We start from the raw sequence: 25117 nt of genomic DNA on the forward strand, positions 1-25117 counted from the left end.
TTCTGCTAAGTGCTAGAAGAAAGATGAAGGGAAAAAAGAGGGGAGTGAGGTGAGGGGGTTTGCAGTGTCACCAGAACAGTTAACGAAGACCTCCCAGAGAAAGTGACTTTTGAATGACAATCTGAAGTCGCTGAGGACAAGCTATGCACAGATCTGACAATGAACAGACAGAGGAGTAAGCATGGGGTGAGGGTGGAGGATGGGGAGGCTGAGAGACAAGGGGGGACGTCAGACCAGTATGATGGTGTGAGGTCATTGTGATGACTCTGGCTTGTAATCAGAGTGTGATGGGAAGCCATTGGACTGACCTGTTCACTGGGTCATTCTGACTGCTGTGTGAGAACTAAGTCCGGAGGGAAAGAACAGCAGCAGGGAGATGGATGTAGACTCCAACTGAGATCATTCAGATGGGAAACAAGCAGGGCTTAGGCTAGGGTGGTAGCAGCAGAGGTGTCAAGAATGGATTTTGGATTGATTTTATCCAAATATCCCACTTCTGTGTATATACCCAAAAGAACTGAAAGCAAGTACTCAAGCAAAGAAGTGCACACCATGCTCATGGCAGCATTATCCATAATGGGCAGAAGGGGGAAGCAACTTGTTTCTGTCAATGGGTGAATGGGAAAACAAAATGTGGCAATATGCACAAATGGAATATAGTATTCAGCCATAAAAAGAGAAGGAGATTCTGACACATGCTCTGACATGGATGAACCTGAGGACATGACTATAGAGGAAATAAACCAGCCACAAGAGGACAAATACTGTGTGAATCCAGTCATATGAACAGTCATTCACAGAGACAGAAAGTAAAATGGAAGTTGCCAAGGGCTGGGGGTAGAAGGGAAAGGGACATTACCATTCAATGGGTGCAGAGTTTAGTTCTGTGACATGAGAAGGGTCCCATGGGTGGAGGGCGTCAAAGGCAGTGAAGCAGTGTGGATGTGCTTCATGCCACTGAACTGTACACCTCAAAACGGTCAAGTTGGCAAATTTATGTTACTTGTATTTACCATGATCAAAACAATTTGCATTTTTAAATGTAAGAATAGATTCTGGATGTATTTTGAAAATGGAGCCAACTGAGCTGGATAGGGTGGAAAGAGGATTGGAGGTTGGCTCTAACATTGGAGTCTGGGTAGCCTGGAGAGCAGAGCACTGTGGAGGGATGATTCCAAATGGAAAGCAAAAAGCTTGGTTTTATGAATGCAGACATTTCAGTTAAATCTCTCTTGCCTTTCTTCTTTTAGGGGGAGAAGGTAATATCCTAACTTTATTTTTGGCATTTTATGACTTATGGCCCTCAGATCCTCACACTGCCTCAACCTCCCACTGCAAATATATGCAGTGGATTCTCTATTTACGCTAGTTATTCTATTAATCCCTCTTTATGACTGAGCTGCTACTGAACCACTGTTCTTAGAGGAAATATGTACAGTTGTCTGTATACACATCTCATGTAGATTATAATCTTCTTGGGGTGCCTGGGTGTCTTAGTTAGTTGGGCATGTGTCTCTTAATTTCAGCTCAGGTCATGATCTCATGGTCATGAGATCGAGCCTGTTGTCGGGCTCCACACTAGGCATAGAGTCTGCTTAAGATTCTTTCTCTCCCTCTCTCTGCACCCCCCGTTCCCTCAAAAAAAAAGATTATAATCTTTTCAACAAACCACTCATACATATAGAGTCATACATAAAGAGTCATACATACAAACCACTCATACATATAGTTTTCTTTATATTACGAAAAAGAGAATGAGGTTCAGAAGCATTAAGTGACTTTCCTGAAGCCACCCCACTAATAGGTGCCAGAGTTGGGATTCAAATATCATCAACTGGCCCCAATGCTGGAATTTGTTGGACTACACTGGCTAGTCCCTCCCATCTCCATCCTCTGGTCATCTCTGTTTGAAAGCTGAAACAAGAAGGCAGAAACATGCATGTGGGCTGCTCTGTACATATCTGGGAATGATCACAAAGCATCATGAGTATTGATTCAGGAATTACAAATACGTTTTAGCAAGTAGATAATTTTGTAAATATGAATCCATGAACAATATCATATATCATGTCGTATTATATACCATTATAAGGATATATGGATAATAGAGGGTGGATGGATGGATAGATAGATAGATAGATATTTAGATACATCAAAGTCTACTGGGAAGTCAGTTTGAGCAATTGGATAGGAATTGCCACTCTCACCAGAGCCGCTGCCTGCTCAGTGTTTACAAGGACTCTAGAGAATAAATGGCATTGTTAACAGAGACTGCTAATGGAAGACAAAAACCAAGTCTTCAGATGGATCCTTGAGTGTGCTCCTTAAGAATAAAGAAGATGCAATTAGATGACTTCCAATATACCCTTCTGCATTTTCCTTTTTATCTAATTTATGAACTTAGCTAATTACCTATTCAATAGCCTCAATCACTCAATTTAAGAACAAAGCAGACAAAATATATTGAGATCCACTGTGTCAACAGCTTTCTTAGAAGCAGTTCATGTAATGTCATATCTTCCATGTTTTCAAAAAAAAATTTAATGAAGAATAGAGATAATTTTCAATTCAACTTTATGCCAAGCAAATATATAGGATGATTAGTATATAAGGAAGCATTTGACCTGTCAAAAAAGATGTGTATAAATAGCATCTGTAGAGAAGGCAGCTTGCCAGAATAATTTGAATATGCCTCAGAATGCTAAAAAAGAGAATTTATTCTGGAATATTAAATTATTTTGACTCTCCCATTCATAAGTTCAGTCTGCATTTTTGTCCAAAGCAAAGTATCATCATTATTAACAATAACAATTGTAGTTTACCTTTATTGAGCTGTTTGGTTGTTATTCAACTATATTAACTCTTTGATTTTTCCTAATAACTCAAAAATAGGTAAAATTATTATTGTCAATCTACAGATTAGGGAGTGGAGGTTTAAAAAACAAGTATAGATTGAAAGAGGGAAAAATACAGGTTCCTCCCCCTGAATATGATCAAGGGGTACTTGATTCTTCCATATCAGTTGTTTCCCATATTCTCAGACTCCAGTATATTTGAGAATTATTGAGTCCATCTTTTCTAGATTTTTTATAATGTTTTCTTTTCCTAGAATCACATTCCTTCTATCTGTAAATTGTACATTTTGCTATTCTGTTACCTTGTAAATCAAACAAGATCAGGCATGTTTCTATAAATAGGTATGGTTGCTGGGATAATGGTATTAAATAGGGAAATCTCCTGCCACGTGTCCTAAAGAAAAGTCACTTCTTCAAATTGCAGGGGGGCCATGTGTGTCAGGGTGTCTGCCAGGGGAAGGCAGAACAGGCCACTATGTGGCTGCAGTGATTTGAACACCACTGACTTCATAAAGCTCTCTCCCACCCATCTGGCCAAACCTGAAACTCCACTTTTATTTTATATATTTTTTAATGTTTATTATTTATTTTTCAGAGAGAGAGACAGAGTGTGAGTGGGGGAGGGGCAGAGAAAGAGGGAGACACAGAATCCGAAGCAGGCTCTGAGCTGTCAGCGCAGAGCCCGACACAGGGCTTGAACTCACAAACCGTGAGATCATGACCTGAGCAGAAGTCAGATGCTCAACTGACTGAGCCACCCAGCTGCCCCTGAAACTCTACCTTTAAAGTTATTTTCTTTGAGTGTTGAAGACTTTTTAATTTCAAACATCCATATTAAAAGGCCAGTCCTGGAGGAAAGCAGTCTATAGCCACGATTTAACACAGAGTTTGCCAGGTTATCTGCTCAAAGTAAGGTAAGGACCTGGCCATAGTAGATAGATGTCTACAGGCAGTCCAGAAGGACTAACAAAAGAACCAGAAGGACACCCAAGGTTATATTCATGTACCTAACAGTTGGTTTGTGTGTGAATGATAGAGAGAGGGAAAGAGCACAGTCTCATTTATAAACTGATTAAAGGGGCGCCTGGGTGGCGCAGTCAGTTAAGCGTCCGACTTCAGCCAGGTCACGATCTCGCGGTACGTGAGTTCGAGCCCCGCGTCGGGCTCTGGGCTGATGGCTCAGAGCCTGGAGCCTGTTTCCGATTCTGTGTCTCCCTCTCTCTCTGCCCCTCCCCCGTTCATGCTCTGTCTCTCTCTGTCCCAAAAATAAATAAACGTTGAAAAAAAAATGTATAAAGTGACTAAAAGGAGATAGTGACAATTAGGACATTTTTGCTGTTTGTATTTCACTTTTGAATCTTTCTTGGGCTAGACTTAAAAATTACCACTAATGCTTCTCCTGCTTCTCCTGCTTCCTGGGACTTTTTGATTGACCAGGTAGCTGGTACAGCTCCATAGCAAAGGTTGCTAAAGATGCATTTGGACTTTCAGCAGATGTCTAAAAGAGGTGACAATTACTGTGTCCTCAGCTGATGCAGCTTAAAGGTCAATACCACAATTCTTTGACAGCTGTGGCCCTAATAGCACTACTGACAGTTCTTGAAGGAAATCACAGCAGCTTGTGATCCCTAGCCCTTGGGAAGACACGAGAGATGGTCTGAAGAGGTACCACTGCAAGACAGAGAAATGCATCTATGCTTTCCTACACACCTATTGGGTAACAAACAACTATCTGAGCCTTAATTTAACCCATTGTTTAACTTGATGCCACAGCCCACAACTTCATGTTAGGAGTGTAGTCTAGTTTAGGCATAATGGAATCTGTAATCAGCAATTGTGTTGTAGAAAAAAATATTTTTTTTTGAAAACACTTTACATAAAAGAAATCCCCTGCTATGTTATTAGTTGTTTATATCCATAGAGATCGATGGCACTGCTCTAGGACTCAAAGGAAAGAGCACGTTTCATGTTCTGTGAATTTCCATTTGTACCACATCAATATCCAGACCAGGATGAAGGCATTTTGGTTGTAAGTGGTTATTCACTATATTTTTAAAAATCACTTGTGTACAATTCAAATAATGGATTGTTTCAGGGTAATTTCATTTCTGTTTTCTTAACATTTAATTCAACTCATAAAAATAAAAGAAAAATAAGTTCAATCCTTTGGATATTACCATAATAGTACTGATAACCTCTAAGGCTAAAATCAAGGTTGTATGGGGCTGATTTGCTCAAAGCATGAAAATGTGTCATCTATTCTCCGCCATGTAGAATACGTCTAAGCCTTCTTCCAGTGAAGCAGCTTTTTAAATATTAAGAATAAATTATTCTGTCCCTTCTGAGTCTTCTCAGTAGGGTGACAATTTTCCAGTCCTTTCTTGGGTCAGGCATCCAACATGGCTGAAATGGTCTTTTAATTACTGAGAATAAATTTATTCCATACCTTTAGGTTTTGTTTGTTTGGAAATAGCTTTTGAAGATGCAAAGCTATTTGCCTCATGATTCCATTTTCAAGGCTGCACATATATACTATTTAAGTAGAGAAAGAGTTGTTTTAGATAATGTGTGTTCTTTGTTAATTGACTGGTACCCCGCAGTCTATGCCCATAGGCAGTGGGATGAATTCAGAAGGCTAAGCATTTAAGCATCCTGTACATTGTCAAAACTCTAGGATTGAGGAATACAGGCTCTTCTTTAACTGGGACTACAACAAACCCTGATCTTAGTGGGGTCACCTTGACTTAAACTCACAGGGAAGAGATATTCCATAGTGCAAGTCTAATACTAGACATATAAGCATTCCTCATGTTATCTTTGGGAGGGGTAGCATGACAAAATTCAGTGGTTTTGAAACTCTGCTCTGCAGAGCCCACAATCCCTTACTGGGGGTAGCCTAAGTGCTATGCTTGAAGTGTGATGGGAAACTGAGTGATGTTTGAATCCTCTAACGCCCATTTCAATGAGAGCAGTTATGCCTTGTCTATTTCACATATTAGTCTCAAATTAAGGTTTTTTTGGAAACAGATTTCTTCTACTTTCCTTCCCTCACTCCCATTTTTCTATTAAAAGCCCTAATGTAGTTATTAAGATCATTAGCTTTGAAATCAGAAATAGATTTAGATCTAGCTTTTCCACTTGCTAATTCTGTAGGGTTTTGTTTTGTTTTGTTTTGTTTTTGAGAGAGAGAGAGAGAGAGAGAGAGAGAGAGAGCGAGCAGGTGGGGGAGAGAGGCAGAGGGAGAGAGAGAGAAAAAGAGAATCTGAAGCAAGCTCCACACTCAGTGCAGAGCCTGACATGGGGCTCCATCCCACAACCCTGGGATAATGACCTGAGCCGAAATCAAGAGTTGGACACTTAACTGACTGAGCTACCCAGGTGCCTTGCTACTACTGTGGTTTCGATGTCTTTAAACCATGGTTTTATCACATGTAAATGGGTTAATAATGTCCATAAGGATTAAATATGATAGTAGTGATTCCTTCATTCTTCTAAAAAAGCTTTGTTCTCTCTGCTTCCTCAATACCACCTCTACCAGTTAGGGTCTGATCAGAGGAATACAACCACCATGACTAATATAGAATAAGGAACTTATTATAAGGATCTGACCTTAGGCAATTATGGGAACTAGTAAGGCAGTCTAGGTATTGCCATTTCTTCTGTACCTAGTGTTGGGCCTGAAGTTATCAGGGCCGACAGTCAGGAAGGAAAAATGGTTGTGAGGCAAGGAAGAGTGAAGACAAACTACTTGGGAGGCAAAATTGGAACTGAAGACTGTGTCTAAGTGTTGGTGCCCCAGCTTCAGGGATATGGGTGACCTTGAATCAGCTTCCCACACTCACATCTGGCCCAGGATTCAGCAGTACCAAAGGTGGAGATCCAGTGAGAGCAGGATATGTCATGGACCTGGCTTCTACCCAGTGCATCAGGGTGAGATAACAGATCATCAATGCTCTGACATCAGGAAGTACTAACTTCTCTTCTCTCTTCCCTTTACCTACACCATCTCCATAGATGATCTAACCATTTCTACAGCTTTAACTACCACTTACATTCAATGACTTTCTGAATTACCAGAATATTCCTGACTTTTCTATGATTTATGTTAGTGTGCTGGAGCTGGAATGACACAGACATAGAAAGCATGCCACTACCACTCTACCCCTCACCAACGATAGACATGACTAACAGATGATGGCAGTCTTTCTCTATCACCTGGTGGAGGGCTCATCATCTGGCACTCTGGCAGCCACAGCACTCTACCAACCAATCGGAATTGATAGATGAACTGCATTATATTTGCTACCCCTAGAAGAGTAGGTAGAATTCATTGAGATGGAGCTTAATGGAGATAAACAGTAATATCTGAGTTATCAAATATAAAATTAGAGGAAATGAATATGTGGCTTAGCAGAAACCCGTGTGGAAAAGACTTAAAATTGATTGATAGTGGGTTCAATGTAAGTGCAGATTTCAGGGGGTCAGCGTTTCTAGATACACTCTATCTCTTTCTCTCTCTCTTTCTCAAAGCTTTAAATGTATTGTTAGAATTAATGGTGCACAAGGGCTGTGACAGTCCTGCTATGCCTTGTAAATTTTTTAAAAAATTTTTATTTAATTTTGAGACAGATAAAGACAGAGCACGAATGGGGGAGGGTCAGAGAGAGGGAGACACAGAGTCCGAAGCAGGCTCCAGGCTCCGAGCTGTCAGCACAGAGCCCGACGTGGGGCTCGAACTCACAGACCGTGAGATCATGACCTGAGCCTACGTCAGATGCTTAACTGACTGAGCCACCCAGGCGCCCCCTGCTATGCCTTGTATACTCATGTAACCACACTACAGAACTGGCCTTCAGTTTCAGGGTCATATCTTAAGAATGTTATCAACAAACAGGAAATGCCACTCAGAAGGTAATGATAGAGCTGATACAGGAGACTTGAACCTATGTTATAATGAAGAACATTGTCAAAGTGCCAATGACTTTCAGCCTAGTAAATAGAACCTTAGGGGACGTGATAACTTTCCTCAAGAATGTGATGTATTTGGAGAGATGCTAATAAACTTGTGCACAAAGCAGAACTGAGGCCAGTGGTCGAATTCAGCCACATTTAGAAAAGTGCAAGCCTTTAAAAACAATTCTACTTGTAAAAACTTCATGTGTCCTCCATGAGGTTTTGGACCATACCAGTGGTTTCTCCAAAACTTTCACCTTGGGGAGCTTTAAAAAATGTAGATTTGTAGGTTGCACTCTAGATTTACTGAATCTGGGATTCAGTAACCTGGGATTTTTGTTAACAAATTGCAGTTGATTCTCCAGTGGCCAATGTGAGGACCACTGGACTAGATGAGCCCTAAAGAGCCTTTTGTATTTCTGTGATTACATTCCTAGTCACCTATCATGGGAGGCAGTATGCATAGTGGTTACGTGTGAATCTTGAACAGAATGCATGGGTTCAAAATCCAGCTGTGTCTCCAGCCAGCTCTTATTTTGTGTAAGTAAGTCTCTGTACCTCAATTTCCTCATCTGTTAAATCAGGATGACAATAGTGTCTGCGCATAGGGTGTTGCAAAGAGTTAATGAGTAAATGGGTAAAGTGAGCACACACAGTGCTTATGTATGGCATATGTAATGTAAGTATTAGCTACTATTTTTTATACTGGAAAATGACAAATCCATTTAGAGGACTGTTTGATTAATGCATGTGTAAGAAGTGGAGGAGAAAGAAATAATTCAAAACCAAGTGTCTTATTGTTTTTACTTTTATATTATTAATAATCTTTCAGAATGGCCCTAGCTTTAGTATAGAACATATGGAAATATTTCTTTGCCTGTTGCAAGGTTATCAAAGCATAAATATGAAAATGAAGTGTACTTTCTAGTAATGTAAAACAGTGGAACGTGTAGGGTATAAATGAGGAGGAACAGAAACTGGCAAAACTCAAGTCTTGCTGAAGTTTTCATGTAGAATCACATCCATTAACTTTTCTTAACAGAGTGAAATATGCATATCTTAGGTATACAATCTGATGAATTTTGGTAAATGAATATACCCTTACCTACCATCCCAATCAAGATATAGAACAAGTACTTTGCTCTGGAAAATTTTCTTGTGTCCCTTTCCAGTCAACCCCCACTCCCCAAAGACAACACCTTTCTGAATTCTGTTATTAGACAATAATAGCTTTGCTCTTGTTGAACTTTATATGAGTGAAATCATGCAGTATATGCTCCTTCGTGTCTGACTTCTTTACCAACATGTTATCGTTTTCAGATTCATTAATGTTGTTGCATAAATCAGGTTTTCTTTTTATTTTGTTTTTTGGTTTCAGGTATTGTTTCATTGTGTAAATATATCATAATTTGCTTATCAATTCTTGTGTTAATGAACATTTAGATTGTTTTGAGGTTTTGGCTATTAGGGATAAAGCCGCTATAAGCATTCTTGTAAGTTTTTTTTTCTTTTTTCTATACTAAGTTTTTGTGTCTCTGAGATAAGTGTGTAGGAGTAGAATGTCTGAGACTTAGGGTAAATACCTGATTAACTTGGAAGAAACTCACAGTTTTCCCAAGTGGTTTTATCTTTTTTGCAATCTCCTCCAGAATGTATGAGAATTCCAGTTATTCTACCTGGTCATTTACATTTGGTATTGTTGTTTTTTTCATGTTAGCATTTGTAGTGGGCATGAAAGAATTTTTAGTTGTTCTTTTGATTTTTATTTCCCTGGTGACAAATGATGTTGAGCACCTTTTCATGGGCTTATTGATCATTTTTATATCATTTTTTATGACTAATCTGATCAATTATTTTTCCTTTGAAAAATTGGGTTATCTTTTTATTATTGACATGTACGTAGGAATTAATTACATCTTCTGGACAAAACTGTTGTATCACATATAAATATTACAAATTTTTTTTCTTAGGATGTGGCTTACCTTTTATTTTCTTAATAGTGTCTTTTTATAGACAGAGGCTTTATTTTTTATAAAATCCAATTTATCATTTTTTTTATGTTGAATGTGTTTTGTTCCCTAAGAAATCTGTACCTATGCCAAGTTCATGAAGATATTCTCCTATAGTTTCCTAGAAGCTTTATAGTTTTAGCTTTTACATTTAAATTTATAATTAATCTTGATTTTAATGTGTGCTCTGAGGCATAGGTTGATGTTCATTTTTTGTTTCAGACATTTATCCAGTTGTTCTAGCACCATTTGTTGAAAAAGCTTTCTTTCCCCCTTTGAATTGCCTTGACACCTTTATTGAAAATCAATGAAAGTGGTCAAAAGGTACAAACTTCCAGTTATAAAATAAATAAGTACTGGGGATGTAATGTACAACATGATGACTGTAGTTAACACTGCCATATGGTATATTTGAAAGTGGCTAAATGGGTCGATCCTAAAAATTCTCACAATAGGGAAAATATTATTTTCTTAAAAAATTTTTTTTAATCTATATGAGATGAAGGATGTTAACTAAACTTACTGTGGTAATCATTTCACAATATATGTATGTCAGTTCATAATGGGGTATGTCTTAAACTTATGTAGTGCTGTATGTCAATTATATTTCAATAAAACTGGAAAAAATCAATTGACCCTATGTGTGTATATCCAATTCTGGAGTCTCTATTGTGTTCTACTCATACACTTTTTCCATGCATATGTTAATGGAACACTGTTATGATTACATCAACTTTTGTAGTAAGTCTTAAAATCCTTAAGTGAGAGTCCTGAAAATTTTCTTTTTTCAAGTTATTTTGGCCATTTAGTTACTTAAATTTCCACCAAATTTTATTTTTTTACATGGATTTTTTTTACTTAAATTCTAGTTAACATACATATAGTGCAATGTTTGTGTCAGGAGTAGGATTCAGTGCTTCATCACTTATATATGATACCCAGTGCCTATCACAAGTGCCCTCCTTAATACCCATCACCCATCTAAACCCATCCCCCACACCTCACTCCATCAACCCTCAGTTTGTTCTTTATCACTGAGTCTCTTATAGTTTGTTTCCCTCTCTTCTCTTCCCCCATCCCTTCCCATGTGTTCATCTGTTTTACTTGTTAAATTACACATATGAGTGAAATCATATATTTGTCTTTTTCTGATTGACTTATTTTGCATAGCATAATTCACTCTAGCTCCATTCATATCATTACAAATGGGAAGATTTCATTCTTTTTGATGGCTGAGTAATATCCCATTGTATATGTAAATACTGCATCTTCTTTATCCATTAATTAGTTGATGGACACTTGGGCTCTTTCTATAGTTTGGCTATTGTTGATAATGCTGCTATAATCATCAGGGAGCATGTACCCCTTCGAATCTATATTTTTGTATCCTTTGTGTAAATACCTGGTAGTACAATTGCTGGGTCATAGGGTAGTACTATTTTTAACTTTTTAAAGAACCTCCATAGTTTTCTCCAGAATGACTGCACCAGTTTGCATTCCTACCAGTAGTGCAAGAGGGTTCCCTTTTCTCTGCATCTTTGCCAACACCTGTTGTTTCTTGTGTTGTTCATTTTAGCCACTCTGACAGATGTGAGGTGGTATCTCATCATGGTTTTGATTTGTATTTCCCTGATGATGAGTGATGTTGAGCATCTTTTCATGTCTTTTAGCCATCTGGATGTCTTCTTTGGAAAAGTGTCTGTTCATGTCTTTTGCCCATTTCTTTACTGGATTATTTGTGTTCTTTTTTGGGTGTTGAGTTTGATAAGTTCTTTATAGATTTTGGATACTAAAATTTTTTTGTTTGTTGTTTTGTTTGTTGTCTTCCTCTCTGTGCGGAAGCTTTTTATCTTGATGAAATCCCACTAGTTCATTTTTGCTTTTGTTTCCCTTGCCTCCAGAGACTGTCTAGTAAGAAGTGGCTATGGCTGAAGTCAAAGGGGTTGCTGCCTGCATTCTCCTCTAGGATTTTGATGGTTTCCTTCTCACACTTAGGTCTTTTGTCCATTTTGAATTTACTTTTGTGTATGGTGTAAGAAAGTGGTCCGGTTTCATTCTGCATGTTGCTGTCCAGTTTTCTCAACAACATCTGTTGAAGAAGACTGTCTTTTTCCATTGGATAATATAGCTTGAAATCTGGAATCTTGATGCCTCCAACTTTGCTTTTCTTTTTCAAGATTGCTTTGGCTATTTGGAGTCTTTTGTGGTTCCATACAAATTTTAGGATTGTTTGTTCTAACTGTGAAAAATGCTGGTGGTATTATGATAGGGATTGTGCTATATATCCACACAGATTTTAGAACCCACTTGTCTATTTCTGTAAAAAGCCTGTTGGAATTCTGATCAAGTTTGCATTGAATCTATGGGAGAACTGATATCTTAACAGTAATGATTCTTTTAGTTCATGAATATGGTGTATTCTGTCCCTATTTAGGTAGTTCTTAATTTCTCTCAATAATGTTTTGTAGTTCTCAGTCTTGTACAGCTTTTGTTAAATACCTTCCTAAGTGTTTTAAAATATGTTTGATACTGGAACGCTTGGGTGGCTCAGTTGGTTAAGCGTCCGACTTTGACTCAGGTCATGATCTCACAGCTTGTGAGTTTGAGCCCTACATCAGGCTCTGTGCTGACAGTTCAGAGCCTGGAGCCTGCCTCAGATTCTTTGTCTCCCTCTCTCTCTGCCCCTCCCCCGCTTACACTCTGTCTCTATCTCCCTCTCAAAAACAAACTTTAAAACAATTTTTTAAAAATATTTTTGATACTATTATAATGGTACTTTTAATTTTTATTTTCAACTGGCTTTGTGTATTGTGACCTTTCTAAAGTCACTTATTCTAGAGTTATTTTGTCAGTTCCTTAAGATCTTCTATATAAACAATCATATCTTCTATGAATAAGGACAATTCTACTTCTTCATTTCCAATCTGTAAGCCTTTCATTTTTCTTTCTTTCTTTTTTTTTTTTTTTACCACACTGCCTAGAATCTCTGTTGCAAGGTTATATACAAATAACAAGAGCAACATTCTTGTTTTTTTTTCTGATTTTAGGAAACTGTTCAATAGTTCACCATTTAATATAATTAGCTATAAGTTTTTGATAGATGCTCTTTATTAAATTAAGAAAGTTATTTTCTACTGTGCCAAGAATTTTGATCACTGATGGATATTAAAATTGTTAAGTGCTTATTTCTGTATCTATTAAGACTATATTATTTTCTCATTTTATTTGTGAATATACTGAATTATATTGTTTGATTTTTAAATGTTAAACTACTCTTATTTCTGGAATAAACAAACTTGGTTATGATGGAACTGATATATGTATATATGCACACATATATACACACACTTCTATATCTGTAATATGTTTCTGATTTGCTAATTTTTAACAGATTTTTGGGTCATATTCATAACAAATATTGGTTTGCCATTTTATTGTCTTTTAGAGTATGCAAACTTTTTTATTAGTGTTATGTTGGTTCAAACCAAGTATGGAAGTATTTCCTCCTCCCTGTTAACTAAAATAGTTTGTGTAATTTGATGTTATGCAATCATTTAATGTTTGATAGAATTATCCAAGGAACTTTCTGGGTCTAAATCTTTCTTTGTAGGAAAATTTTGGACAAGAAATTCAATCTCATTAATAGATAAATGGCTATCTTGATATTCTATTTCACTGTGTGTTAGTTTTGGTAAGTTGAATTTTTAAAGACATTTGTCTATTTCATATGCTTTGTCAGATTTTTTGGCATAAAATTGTTCATGATATTCTTTTATTATCCTTATAAAATGCCTATAGAATCTGTATTAATAACAATTATTTTATTTTTATAATTTAAGTTTCTTGTTTTAATGACCTCCATCAGATTTGTTACAAGCTAATTTGTGCATTAATCCTTTCTAAAAAGCAGATTTGGGGTTTCTTATTTTTTTTTTTATGATTTGTTTCTATTTTCTTGATTTCTTCTCTATATTATTTCTTTTTTTTTCTACTTGGTTTTGGTTTAATTTTCTTGTATTTTTCTGGTTTCATAGGATTTCAACTTTGACCGTTGATTTTGGGCCTTTCTTCCTTTCTGATATAAAGCTATACATCTCCCTCTAAAAACTGATTGACTGATTCATATGCAGTATTATCGTTATCATTCAATTCAAAATATTTCCTAATTTCCATTTGGATTTATTCTTTGGTCACGGGTTATTTATAAGTATTTTAGTTATTTTTTATAAATATTACTATTATTTATTTGTTTCAATTATAATAAAAAACACTCTACAAAATATAATTATTTGAAATTTAGTACAATTTTTTAAAGGCTCAGCATATTCCCTATCTTAGTTTACTTTCTAGATACACTTGAAAAAATTGTGTATTCTGCAATTGTTGAGTGTAGTGTTCTATACATACCAATTAGTACAAAATCACTGATAGTTTTATTTAGATCTTTTAATTAACTTTACTGATTTCTTTGTTTTATTGCTTTATCAACTACTGAGAAAGGAGTGTTAAAATCTCCTATTATTATAGACTTGTCTATTTCTTCCTGTAGTTATACCAGTTCTTGTCTCACGTATCCATAAGCTTTATCATTATCGCAACTGCATGTAGAATTGTTAGATTCTCCCAGTGGATTTCTCCCTTGTCGTTATAAAACATCCTTTTTATATCTAGTAATATTTCTTGTCTTGAAATCTATTTTGCCTAATATTAACATGTGCACCTCCACTTCCTATGCTTATTGCTTGCATGGTGTCTTTTTCTCTTTACTTTCAACATATAAGTATTTGAAGTATACCTCTAGAAGATAGTATATATTTAGATCTTGGTTTTTATCTACACTGACAATTTCTGCCTTTTGAATGTTTGGTCCATTTACATATAATATAATTATTGATATAATTGAATTTCACTATACCATTTGCTATTTTCAATTTTTTTTCCATCTGTTTTCTATTTTCCTACACCTTTCCTGCCTTCTGAGTTAATCAAATATTTTTTTTTTATTTTCCTATTTAATTTTTCTATAGGGTCTTTAGCTTTATATCTTTTTATTTGTTTCTAGGGGATTATAATATGCATCTTTAAATGACCACTGTCTATTTAGAACTAATATTTACCATTTTGTGTAAAATATGATCTTTTAACAATAATATTCTGCCCCTATACATTCTTGTGCTACTGGTTTCATATATTATACACATAAATACATTATAAACACCACAATTCGCAATACAACATTATGTTTTTTTTAATTGTTTTCTGTCTTCAAATAAATTTAGACGAATAAACACCACAATTCACAATACAACATGATGGTTCCATTCCTAGTCCTCTCTTCTTGCTATTCATTCTCCTCCTTGATTAAATATTTAATCAGTTTTTCACATCACAGCCTAAATCTCATCTCTCTGGTTTCATTTCACACTTCTCAGAGAACTCTGTTGACCATTCTGTCCAAAATCACTCTTCTTCCCTGTTTCCCTCTCATTATCCTGTTTACATCCTGTGTGACACCTTCACAATCTTTAATTGTGTTTTATTCACTTACTTGTTTCTTGTCTTTTAAACTGACTAGCTCCATCAAAAAATTGTTTTGTCTCTTTTATTCTCTCCTACAATCTTGGTATTCAGCAAAATTGCTTGGCATGTAATAAAGGTGCAATGATGTTTCTCTAATATAAAATGGATACAACTGAAGTTGCAGGGCATCTAAAGTCTGGCTTTGCTAGACTTGAAAAGACACATTGAGTATTCCCATACTGCTAGACACTCCAGGACCATCTGTTTTACACACTGTGCTAGGAATATAAATACAAAAGCGATGCATCTTCAAGAAGCTTTTCCAGACCCTCTGAGTTAGAAACCATCTCCTCCTCTATTCCCATCCATTCCACTCATCCTGACTGTGGTACTTTTTATGATTTACCTTGCACAATGCTATTTGTATACATATCTTCTCTCTCCAACTGGACTGTCAGCTCCTTGCAGCAGTGACTATAGTTTCCAATACATATTGGCAATCCTATGGAAATAACTTTCAGGTATGCAAAGGTTTCAGGATACTCTTAATATGGTATTGTAGTGAAAATGAATTGAATAAGAAAGTTAGCATTTTTGTTTAATAAAATTCTCTAGTTTTCTGAGGAAAAAGAAGCTGTATAATTCCAAAGTAATTAGGATTTCAACTGAGCATTAATAAAGCCCTAAGTTCCCACCAAGGACACTGTGTAATGTGTGGGGGAGGACTCCTCTGCCCCTTCTCTGCCTTTGTTCTTGTTTATACCCAGTGCCTCTCTAGTTTATGCTTCCTGTAGTTTTACATCATAATAAAGTACCAGCTATTTCCTGCCCACGCCTCTGTTGGAAGACAGAGCATGAGAATTGTAATGGAAAGCACAGATCAGAATATTTTTCGGATTTGTTGGTGATCTTTAAAATGCCCATTTTAAACATAAATATTTATGCCTGTTGCCAAGCTGAACCTCAATTTGTTATGAGGAGAACTTTGATTAGTCTGTAGTCTGAAGAGGACCCATGTAAATAGTAGTTACCATTTATTATGACAGCATTGGTGGAAAACTCAGGAGAGAGGAGAGCCTGATGCTGGTTTTCATATTCTGATTCCATACATAAAAGAAAGAATGGATCAGCCCTGGGTAAGCATTCAGCCAGCTCACATGCTGGTTGTCATAACTTACAGTCTCTGGGTTTAGGGACTGCGGTCATCTTTCTGAGTCATGCACACCTGTGAAATGGAAAGATGATGTAAGTACAGCTCTTCTTTATGGAAGCTTTATCATTATTATTATTATTATTTTAAGACCCAGTATTGTTCTAACAAATTTAAGTGACCAAGGGGAGTATTAGTATAATGGGCCAGTACTTTTTAAAGTGTGTGTGTGTGTGTGTGTGTGTGTGGTGGGGGTTGGGTTACAGCTCTGACTTCTTATAGATTCCCAGGCCTAATCCAAAGATTATAGAGTCAGAATCTCTGGAATCTGTGCCTAGGAATCTGCTTTTGAGCACAATAGCTGGAGGATGCATACAGACTCAGAAGTTTGGGAGTCATTGCTTGAGGTAATAGAGTCCGCAGTTGTCTATTGCCTCTGAACTGTCAGCCTGTGCCTGGAAAGCTTTTAGTCCCTTAGAGTGCTTCCCAGGAAGATCCTAGAGATCTGTGGTTTTACTGTTTTTTTTCCCATAACTGAATTGACTCTTACCTGAATCACGATTAGATAAATCAGTGTCCAGTTATGTAATTAAACTGAAACAAAAACAATTTAGTCCTTACGTTGGCCAGTCTGGCTTATCATATGACATGACAGATAGGTTTCCCAGAAACATGCATGGGGACCCTAAGAATTTGAAAGTCTCCAGGAATTTCTGCTGTTTTTCACGTTACTAATGATATTGCAATACTCTGTCAGCAGGATTCAAGGGGTGTTATCAGAGACCAACCTTATTCTTGCCCTCTGCTGCCTTTTCAAACCATCTCTGTGGGATTAATGCTTCCCTACTCCTTGGATAAAAAGTAGAGTAAGCTTCATGAATTTTTTACACACTTTTAAGCTGGAAAGAGTTATTTACTCTCATTCCTAGATACATAAAAATTCTATGCCATTAATTGATATATCCAGGATAGAAAAATAATTAAAATTTTTTTAATATTGATTTATTTATTTGTGTGATAGAGAAACAGAATGTGAGTGGCAGGGGCAGAGAGACAGGGAGACACAGAATCTGAAGCAGGCTCCAGGCTCTGAGATGTCAGCACAGATCCCAATGCAGGGCTTGAACTCATGAACCATGAGATCACGACCTGAGCTGAAGTCAGATGCTTAATGGACTGAGCCACCCAGCTACCCCTAGAAAAATAATTTTTAAATATCTCCAAATATTCAGGTACCTGGGTGGCTCAGTCAGTTAAGTATCTGGCTCTTGGTTTCAGCTCAGGTCATGATCTCATGGTTCGTGAGTTTGGGCCCTACATTGGGCTCCATGCTGATAGTGCAGAGCCTGCTTTGGATTCTCTGTGTCTCTCATTCTCTGCCCCTCTGTTACTCGTCTTCACTCTCACTCTCAGAATAAATAAACTTTAAAATAAATAAATAAATAAATAAATAAATAAATAAATATCTCCAAACTTTATTAAAAGTTACTTTTTCCCCCCTCTCTCAGCTCAGATTTATTTGGGTGCCTATTTGCTGTGAAAAAAAAAGACAGTTCAGTAGGGTCCTTTCTTTTTCTCTGCTCAGGGCCTTTGCTTGTCTTCTAGGGCTTTTGCTTTTATCCCTTTAGCTTAGAAGGCTGCCTCAGGTTCCTCCAGAGCGGAGGGAGGCAGGGTGTCAGGTTAGAAGGGGAAAGGGATTGAGGTGCCTGGGTGACTCAGTTGATTAAGTGTCCAGCTTCCGCTCAGGTCATGATCTCACCGTTTGTGGGTTAGAGCCCCGCGTTGGACTCTGAGCTGACAGCTTGGAGCCTGGAACCCACCTCAGATTCGGTGTCTCCCTCTCTCTCTGCCCTTCCCCCGTTCATGCTCTGTCTCCCCCTGTCTTTCAAAAACTGAATAAAAGTTAAAAAAAAATTAAAGAAGGGGAAAGGGATAAGAGTTGATTTGATAGATATGCATACAAAGCTGGTATAGATCCTGCCAGATCCGGCGGGGGCTGCAAACAGACTCTTCATTTCATGGAGCAATTTCTTGGCTTTCTCAGGAACTCAGCATTACTCGATATGGGCTAAGTATCTCCTCTGGGGACACTTTAAGCTCCAGGTTAGCCAGCTGAACACTCTTAACCTCTTTCTGATGAGGTCTTATTGCCCCCAACTCCAATATACAAGACATCACCAAACTAGCCCCACTAATACCCAGTACACACATGGTCTGTGGGAAACTGACACATACCTTTAACTCTGACAAGCTGTGAGAATACAGGCCATGCCCAATCTTGCCACCTTTCTTGCTTTGCTATCAAGGTGGCTGGCTAACCAGCCACAGACTGTAGCATTTTGGATCTTGCAGGTGGTATAGAGTCTAGTACATGGCTTCTTGAGTGCAAGGAGGCACTTCTCAAGTTCTCTAGGGAGTTAGTTCCATTGAATTCTTTTCCCATAGGTTTGAGGTGAGAGAGGAGGACACCCCCAATTCACATGGACGAGGGTAAGTAAAACTTACAGTTCAATATGTCTCCTTTAGGAAATCCTCCACCTATCTCTTTCTTTCTTCTCCACCTCTTTTTTAGACTGGTGGTGGGTGGTCAGCTGGGGATTAGAAACTGGTTCTTGACTCTTTTCTTTGGATGTTTTGAAATGGGGTTCTCATACTTCACTTTAGTAATATGGGTATAGGGCTTCAACTTAGGGCTTCATCTGGGGCAAAAAAAAAGCGTTCCATTTTAACATCTCTTTGAAATCATAATAATAGCTAATTTATATTGATCACTTCTTATGTACCAGACACTCTTTCATACATGCTTTATCTCACTCTGTCTTTCCCAAAATCCTTTAAGGAAACAGAAATCCAGAGAAGTCAAATAATTCATGTAAACTCACCAGATTGCAGGTTACAAAATTCTGCTGACATTGTGCATTATTTTCCTTATAGAAAAATGGGAATGATTTTGTCTCTTAGAAAGAAAATGGTATGCATTCATCAGAAAAAAAAATTGCTACAGCTGTTTATAATTCTGGCTCTTTTGATAGTAAGACGTAGAATTTTGGAGAAAATTAGTAACTGTCACTTGGTAATCATTTTACTATATTTTATTCACCTAATTCTTAGAACATCCTTGTGATATGAATGGCTTTATCTCCATGTTGAGGCTAGGAAGACATTATGTGACTTCCTCTAGATCATACAACCAGGAACCATGGAGCCAGGATTTAAACCCAAAATTTTAGGTCCTGCCTTCAAGTTTGCTTTTCTCTCTACTATGATGGGACATTATAGCAGAAGGAATATCTTTAATGTGGGTCTCTGAACTGTGGCAAATGTTTAAAGTTTTTTGGTTAACGCTACATTCTAACATCTTTGACTCTAGATAAATCAATATTATAAAGAAGTCAAAGTTTTTGCTAACATCCTTGAAAGCAAAGAGCATCTTATTCATCTTAGAATCCCTAGAACCCAGTTCAAAGTTGATACTTTATTAATGAATGAATTGAATGAATTAAACTAATAAGCAAATTAATGAATACCTTTCTTTTAAACTCTTGAGTGGAATGTAAACTTTTATGTGAATTAGATTATCAGCATTCTCTTGGGTATTTACATTTTATAAGATGACCCTGGAAGAACTCAAATGAATGAGGTCTAAAGCTGAATTTCTGATTCTACCATTGGAATAGGGTTGAAAGAGTAAGTGAGACAGAGTTTTTCTCTGGAGTCTCAAATTTCATTGCAGAGAGAACAGGTTACCCTGTCTCCATGCCTTAAGGAAAAAGTAGAATGCGTCCTTTGTTTGTGTCAAAATATGTCCAGAAACCTTGTATCTCAAGGAAGCATGTTCTAATAATTTTAGTTATCCAGAAATAGAGCAGCCTGCTTCTAACTTCTGCTAAGGGACGTGTTGGCTGGGCTCTGGAAGGAGAATTGAAATGTTGGTTTGGTAGACCAGATGGCCTCTAATACTCTGTCCTGAACTTTTAAAGATTCTGGGATGCATTCAGGTAGCTGATGGCAAGGACACAGCTAATCAAGTCTGTCTGTTGTCCACAGGTCTGAGGCGCAATTACAGATGTACCATCTGCAGTGTCTCTCTAAACTCCATAGAACAGTATCATGCCCATCTGAAAGGATCTAAACACCAGACCAAGTAGGTACTTTCATGCTCTCACTCTTCGGGCCTTTTGTGTATAATTTATAGTATGGTGAAAAAAGGCTAACATTTTACTTATTTCAAAATAAGTCAATAGAAACAGGATCTCTTTATCTTCAAATTTCCCTTGATATTTATGTTGAAGCCTCCAGGGTCTACCTAGCACAACTTAAAGAATGGCTTCTTCTTTTTTGGCACAAGTAATGACAGGCTTTTTTGTATGCTTATTTTCATTCTTTAATTTTTTTAAGAGCAGCTCAGCATATTTTCACAAATTTCAGGAAACTTTTAGAGATATACTAAGTGTTTCTAAATAAACAATTTTATCTGTGTTTGGAGGATGTGGCAGACTTCGGTGTTGTGAAGTCAAAATCTATGATTTTCTTCTACCACTTAACATTTCTAGATGAATATTGTTGATTAGTATAGAAACCTAACAAATCCCCTGCTATATTAAGTTATTCCCATGCATAGCTATTTTCCAATTAAATGGAAGCTCATTTCATTTTTCTCCCAAATTTCAGATAGCCAGAAAAGGCTATTGGGCATAATTTCACCTACATATTTCCCAATATAAATATACTGTGCATCTTTTAAAAAACAGTGACATTAGCTTTGTAGGCATTTTTAAAGTAGCTGCCAGGACTGCTAATAAAATCTAATAAAATAGGGGAAAAAAAGCAAAGAATATCTCAAAAATATGCAATTTTCCTGAGTGTAATTGTTTTAATTTCACTCCTATTCATTAGTAGAGTTGTTTAACAAATTTAACTATATCAAGGCCTTGTGATTAATGAATGATTCATTCAACAAACATTTATTGAGCGCCCACTATGTGTCAGATTTCAAAGTGTGCCCCGGGGAAGAAAAGATGAATCAAATTAGGCCTTCCTCTTGTGGAGCTCCCTGCCAGGCAGAGGAAACAGCCATGTGAACACAGGGATTATTCTCTAATACCAGGATGTGTACACCCAGAGCTTTGGGTACCCAAGAGGGAACAACCAGGCCAAGTTTGACAGGGACATTGGCGAAGAGCCTGGGCACATAAATGAGGTTGTGGTCTGATTGTACTCACCATCATAATAACCTCACTGCCCAGCACAGCACTTGACACATATGAAGGGCTTCATAAACATTTTGATCGAATGGATGTGTGATTTTAAAAGATGAGTGACAACTTTCCAGGCAGGGGCATGAGGAAAGTGCATTACAGTCAAGGACTTTATTATTATTATTATTATTATTATTATTATTTTATTGTTTGCAAAGGTATCATAAAGATGTAGGTCACAGGGGTCTGGTGTTGGTGAGGAAATTTAAGCCTGGAGTTAGTTAGGACTCTCAGTATTCCCTCAATTGACACTGTCTCCTGAGTCAAATCCCCTTTCATGACTTGCTTTACTCTGATCTACCCCAGAGGGTTTTGTTGAGGTAATTCTTCAAAAAGACTGTCTCTGATTCGTGATGGAGTACCTAGGACACTTGTATTGATTACTGGACACCTCCCCCCCTTCCCCTAACAGTTTACTCAGTGTGTCTCTAACTAGTATTTTGTGACAGGCACTGAATGCAGTCTTACCAACATGACATCTGATGGACACAAAGACACATTACAAGCAGCTGCAACAATAAATGATCATCTTTTAGAGGCATGCATTTATTGCTCTTAACAAATAAAAAGAAAATGGTAGACAATAGTGACTTTAAGTGGCACAAATTAGGTAAATAAATAATGCAAATAGTATCTCCAGCTCCAGGAATATCTCTATGTGTACCTATACAACTTCATGTGCCAGAAAGTGTGCTAGGCATTTCCACACCCATCATCTCATTTAATCCCCTTAACTACCTTCAGATAAATGTCATTAACCCATTATTTTACACAAGAAAGTTAAGACTCAGAGGGACCAAAGCATCACCTTGCCAACAAATGACAGAACCAGGACTGAACCTAGTAGTGTCTGACTCAGGCTCACTGAACTACCACAGTGAGGACTGCCAATAGAGAGTACCAGGATGAACTTTGAAAAAGAGAGCATTCCTTTCCCAGTGGCTTTAATAAATAAATGTGACTTCAGAAGTGTACATCTCCTACCATGATTTCTTTCCAGTAAAAAAGACATTTGTCTCTACCTCAGAAGTACAAGGTTGTTCTTCTAAAGAGTGAAATGAGGGAAACATGAGGGGAATAATTGCAAAAGCCCTGTCCTATGTGACTGTTTCATCTGCCCTTTTACCTAATTTGGATATTGCGTGTGTGCATGTGTGTGTGTGTGCGCGCATGTGTGTTTACAAGACAGATTGTTCCATGAGTCTTTTGTAATCAATCCCCTTGTCAGGTTTGGTATCAAGTTGATGCTGACCTCACTAAACAAGGTGAGAGGTCTGCCCTCTGTTGCTAATCTCTGAATGAGTTTGTAGTGAACTGTTGTCACTTCTTACTTAAATATTAGGAAGAATTCATTAGGGAAGCCATCTGGACCTGGAGATTATACTGTGGGAATGTTTTTATTGAAAATTTAATTTCTTCAATGAAGCCCTGTTCATATTTTCTATTTCTTCTTGTATCAGTTTTAATAAGTTATTTTTCAATGGCTTTGCCCTTATTATCTACATTTTTAAATGTATTGGTATAAAGTTGTTCATGGTATCTCCTGATTTTATTTTTAATGTCTGTGGGATATATTTCATTCCTAATATTGTTTATTTGTCTCTTCTCTTTTAATTTTTTTTATAGTTTTTTTAAAAGTTTATCCATCTTTGAGTCTTTTTGAGGGATGAATGTTGGGATTTGTTGACTTTTTTCTGAGTACAGCTCTTTTCTGCCATTAAAAAAAAGTGTTTTTCTTTCTAGTCCCTATGTATTTAATTTTCATTTTCCTCCATCAGATTCTTCATAGGAAAGTGTAGATCATCCATTTTCAACTTTTTCCTTTTCTCCTAAAATATGCATTTAAGGTTCTCAATATTCCTCAATAAACTGTTATAGCTATATTCCACAAGTTATTTTTTTTGTATCCTAGAGGTTTTATATGTATTTTAATTATTATGTATTTCAACTTATTGTCTGACTTTTACTGTGATTTCTTCTTTTACTTATGGTTATATATAAGTGCTTTGCTTAAAATCTAACATATGGGGAATTTTTCTATTTATATTTTGGAGGATTAATTTGTACTGGATTTCACTGGGGTCAGAGGACATACTCCAAATGATTTCAGTCTCCTGAAATTTGGATAGACTTGCTCTGTGCCCCAGGCAAATGTTCAATTTTGATGAAACTCCATGTTCCCTTGAAAAGAATGTGTCTTTTCCAGTAATTGAGTAAGTGGTTCTGTATATCAATTAGGTCAAGTTTATTAATCTTGTTTTTTAATCAATTTTTTTAATCTTCTGTGTTACTGATTTTTTGTCTGTTTTTATATCCATGAGAAATAGAGGTACTTAAAAAACTTCTGACTAAAAATATGGATTTGTCTATGTGTCCTTTTAATTCTACTTCTTTGCTTTATATGTTTAAAGATATATATTATTAGATGCTTACACATTTAAGAATTTCTAAAAATATTTATGGAATTGGCCCTTTTGTCATCATGAAATGTCCTTTGACTAGTAACACTGTTATTAGAGTACATTGACATCAGCTACCCCAATTCTTCAGAGCTTCCAAAGTTTTTCCTTTAAATTTTAGCCAGCTTTTGTTTTGTTCTCAGGTGGAAGGTTAGTATGATACCAATTACTCTCTCAGAGCTGAAATTGGAAGTCAGCCAAATGGTTCTTAAGGACTCTAATCTGACCGATTAAATCACCATAAATATTAAGGTGTCAGTAATTTTCAAGGACTTTTATTTATACTTTCAGTAATAACTTCTAGAGAGGTGTTCAGATGGGTTGTGTAGTGGAAAGAACACTGAATTTTGAGTCAGGTGATTTTATTTCAAGTCCCACTTCACACTGAGTGACCAGGGGCAGTAACAAATGTCCTTTAGGCCTCCGTTACCTCATAGATAAGTGATTAGTGATGACAAGAACAGGAAAAGTACATGTCCACTTCCCATACCTTGCTCACGATCCTGGTATTCTTTCCTGCTGCTACTGAATTCAGCCTTAACATTCTCTCCCCTGTCAGCCTCTACTATTTTACTGGAGCTAGCAATGTCTTCCAAAATTATGTCCACCCAGAAGCTCAGAATGTGAACTTTTTGGTAAATAGGGTCTTTGCAGATGTAAACAGTTAAGAATCTCAAGATGAAATCATTCTGTTGTCTTTATGAGAGGAAGAAAGGGATATTGGGGCACACAGAGTAAAAGGCCACGTGAAGACAGATGTAGAGATTAGGATTGTTTCTACCAGCCAAGAAAATCCAGAGCCAGCAGGGTGTGGAAGAGGCAAGGAGGGATTCTCCTCTAGAGCTTTTGGAAGAGGCCGCTGACACCTTGATTTCAGGCATATATTCTCTAGAGCTGAGGATATATTTCCATT

The 25117-nt window shown here is 36.9% G+C and overlaps 1 protein-coding gene across 2 annotated transcripts in view; it reads left to right on the forward strand.

Annotated features, from left to right (window-relative positions):
* The window catches only part of ZMAT4 (zinc finger matrin-type 4), a 343796-nt gene that overhangs the window by 270995 nt on the left and 47684 nt on the right, over positions 1-25117 (forward strand). For both annotated transcript variants that reach the window (XM_053216542.1, XM_027071133.2), the window contains exon 6: positions 20535-20631. In XM_053216542.1, the coding sequence (XP_053072517.1) occupies positions 20535-20631 (97 nt within the window). The remainder of the gene's footprint in view (positions 1-20534; positions 20632-25117) is intronic.

The sequence above is a fragment of the Acinonyx jubatus genome, chromosome B1 (genome assembly GCF_027475565.1).
Source record: "Acinonyx jubatus isolate Ajub_Pintada_27869175 chromosome B1, VMU_Ajub_asm_v1.0, whole genome shotgun sequence".
In the NCBI taxonomy this organism is placed as follows: Eukaryota; Metazoa; Chordata; class Mammalia; order Carnivora; family Felidae; genus Acinonyx; species Acinonyx jubatus.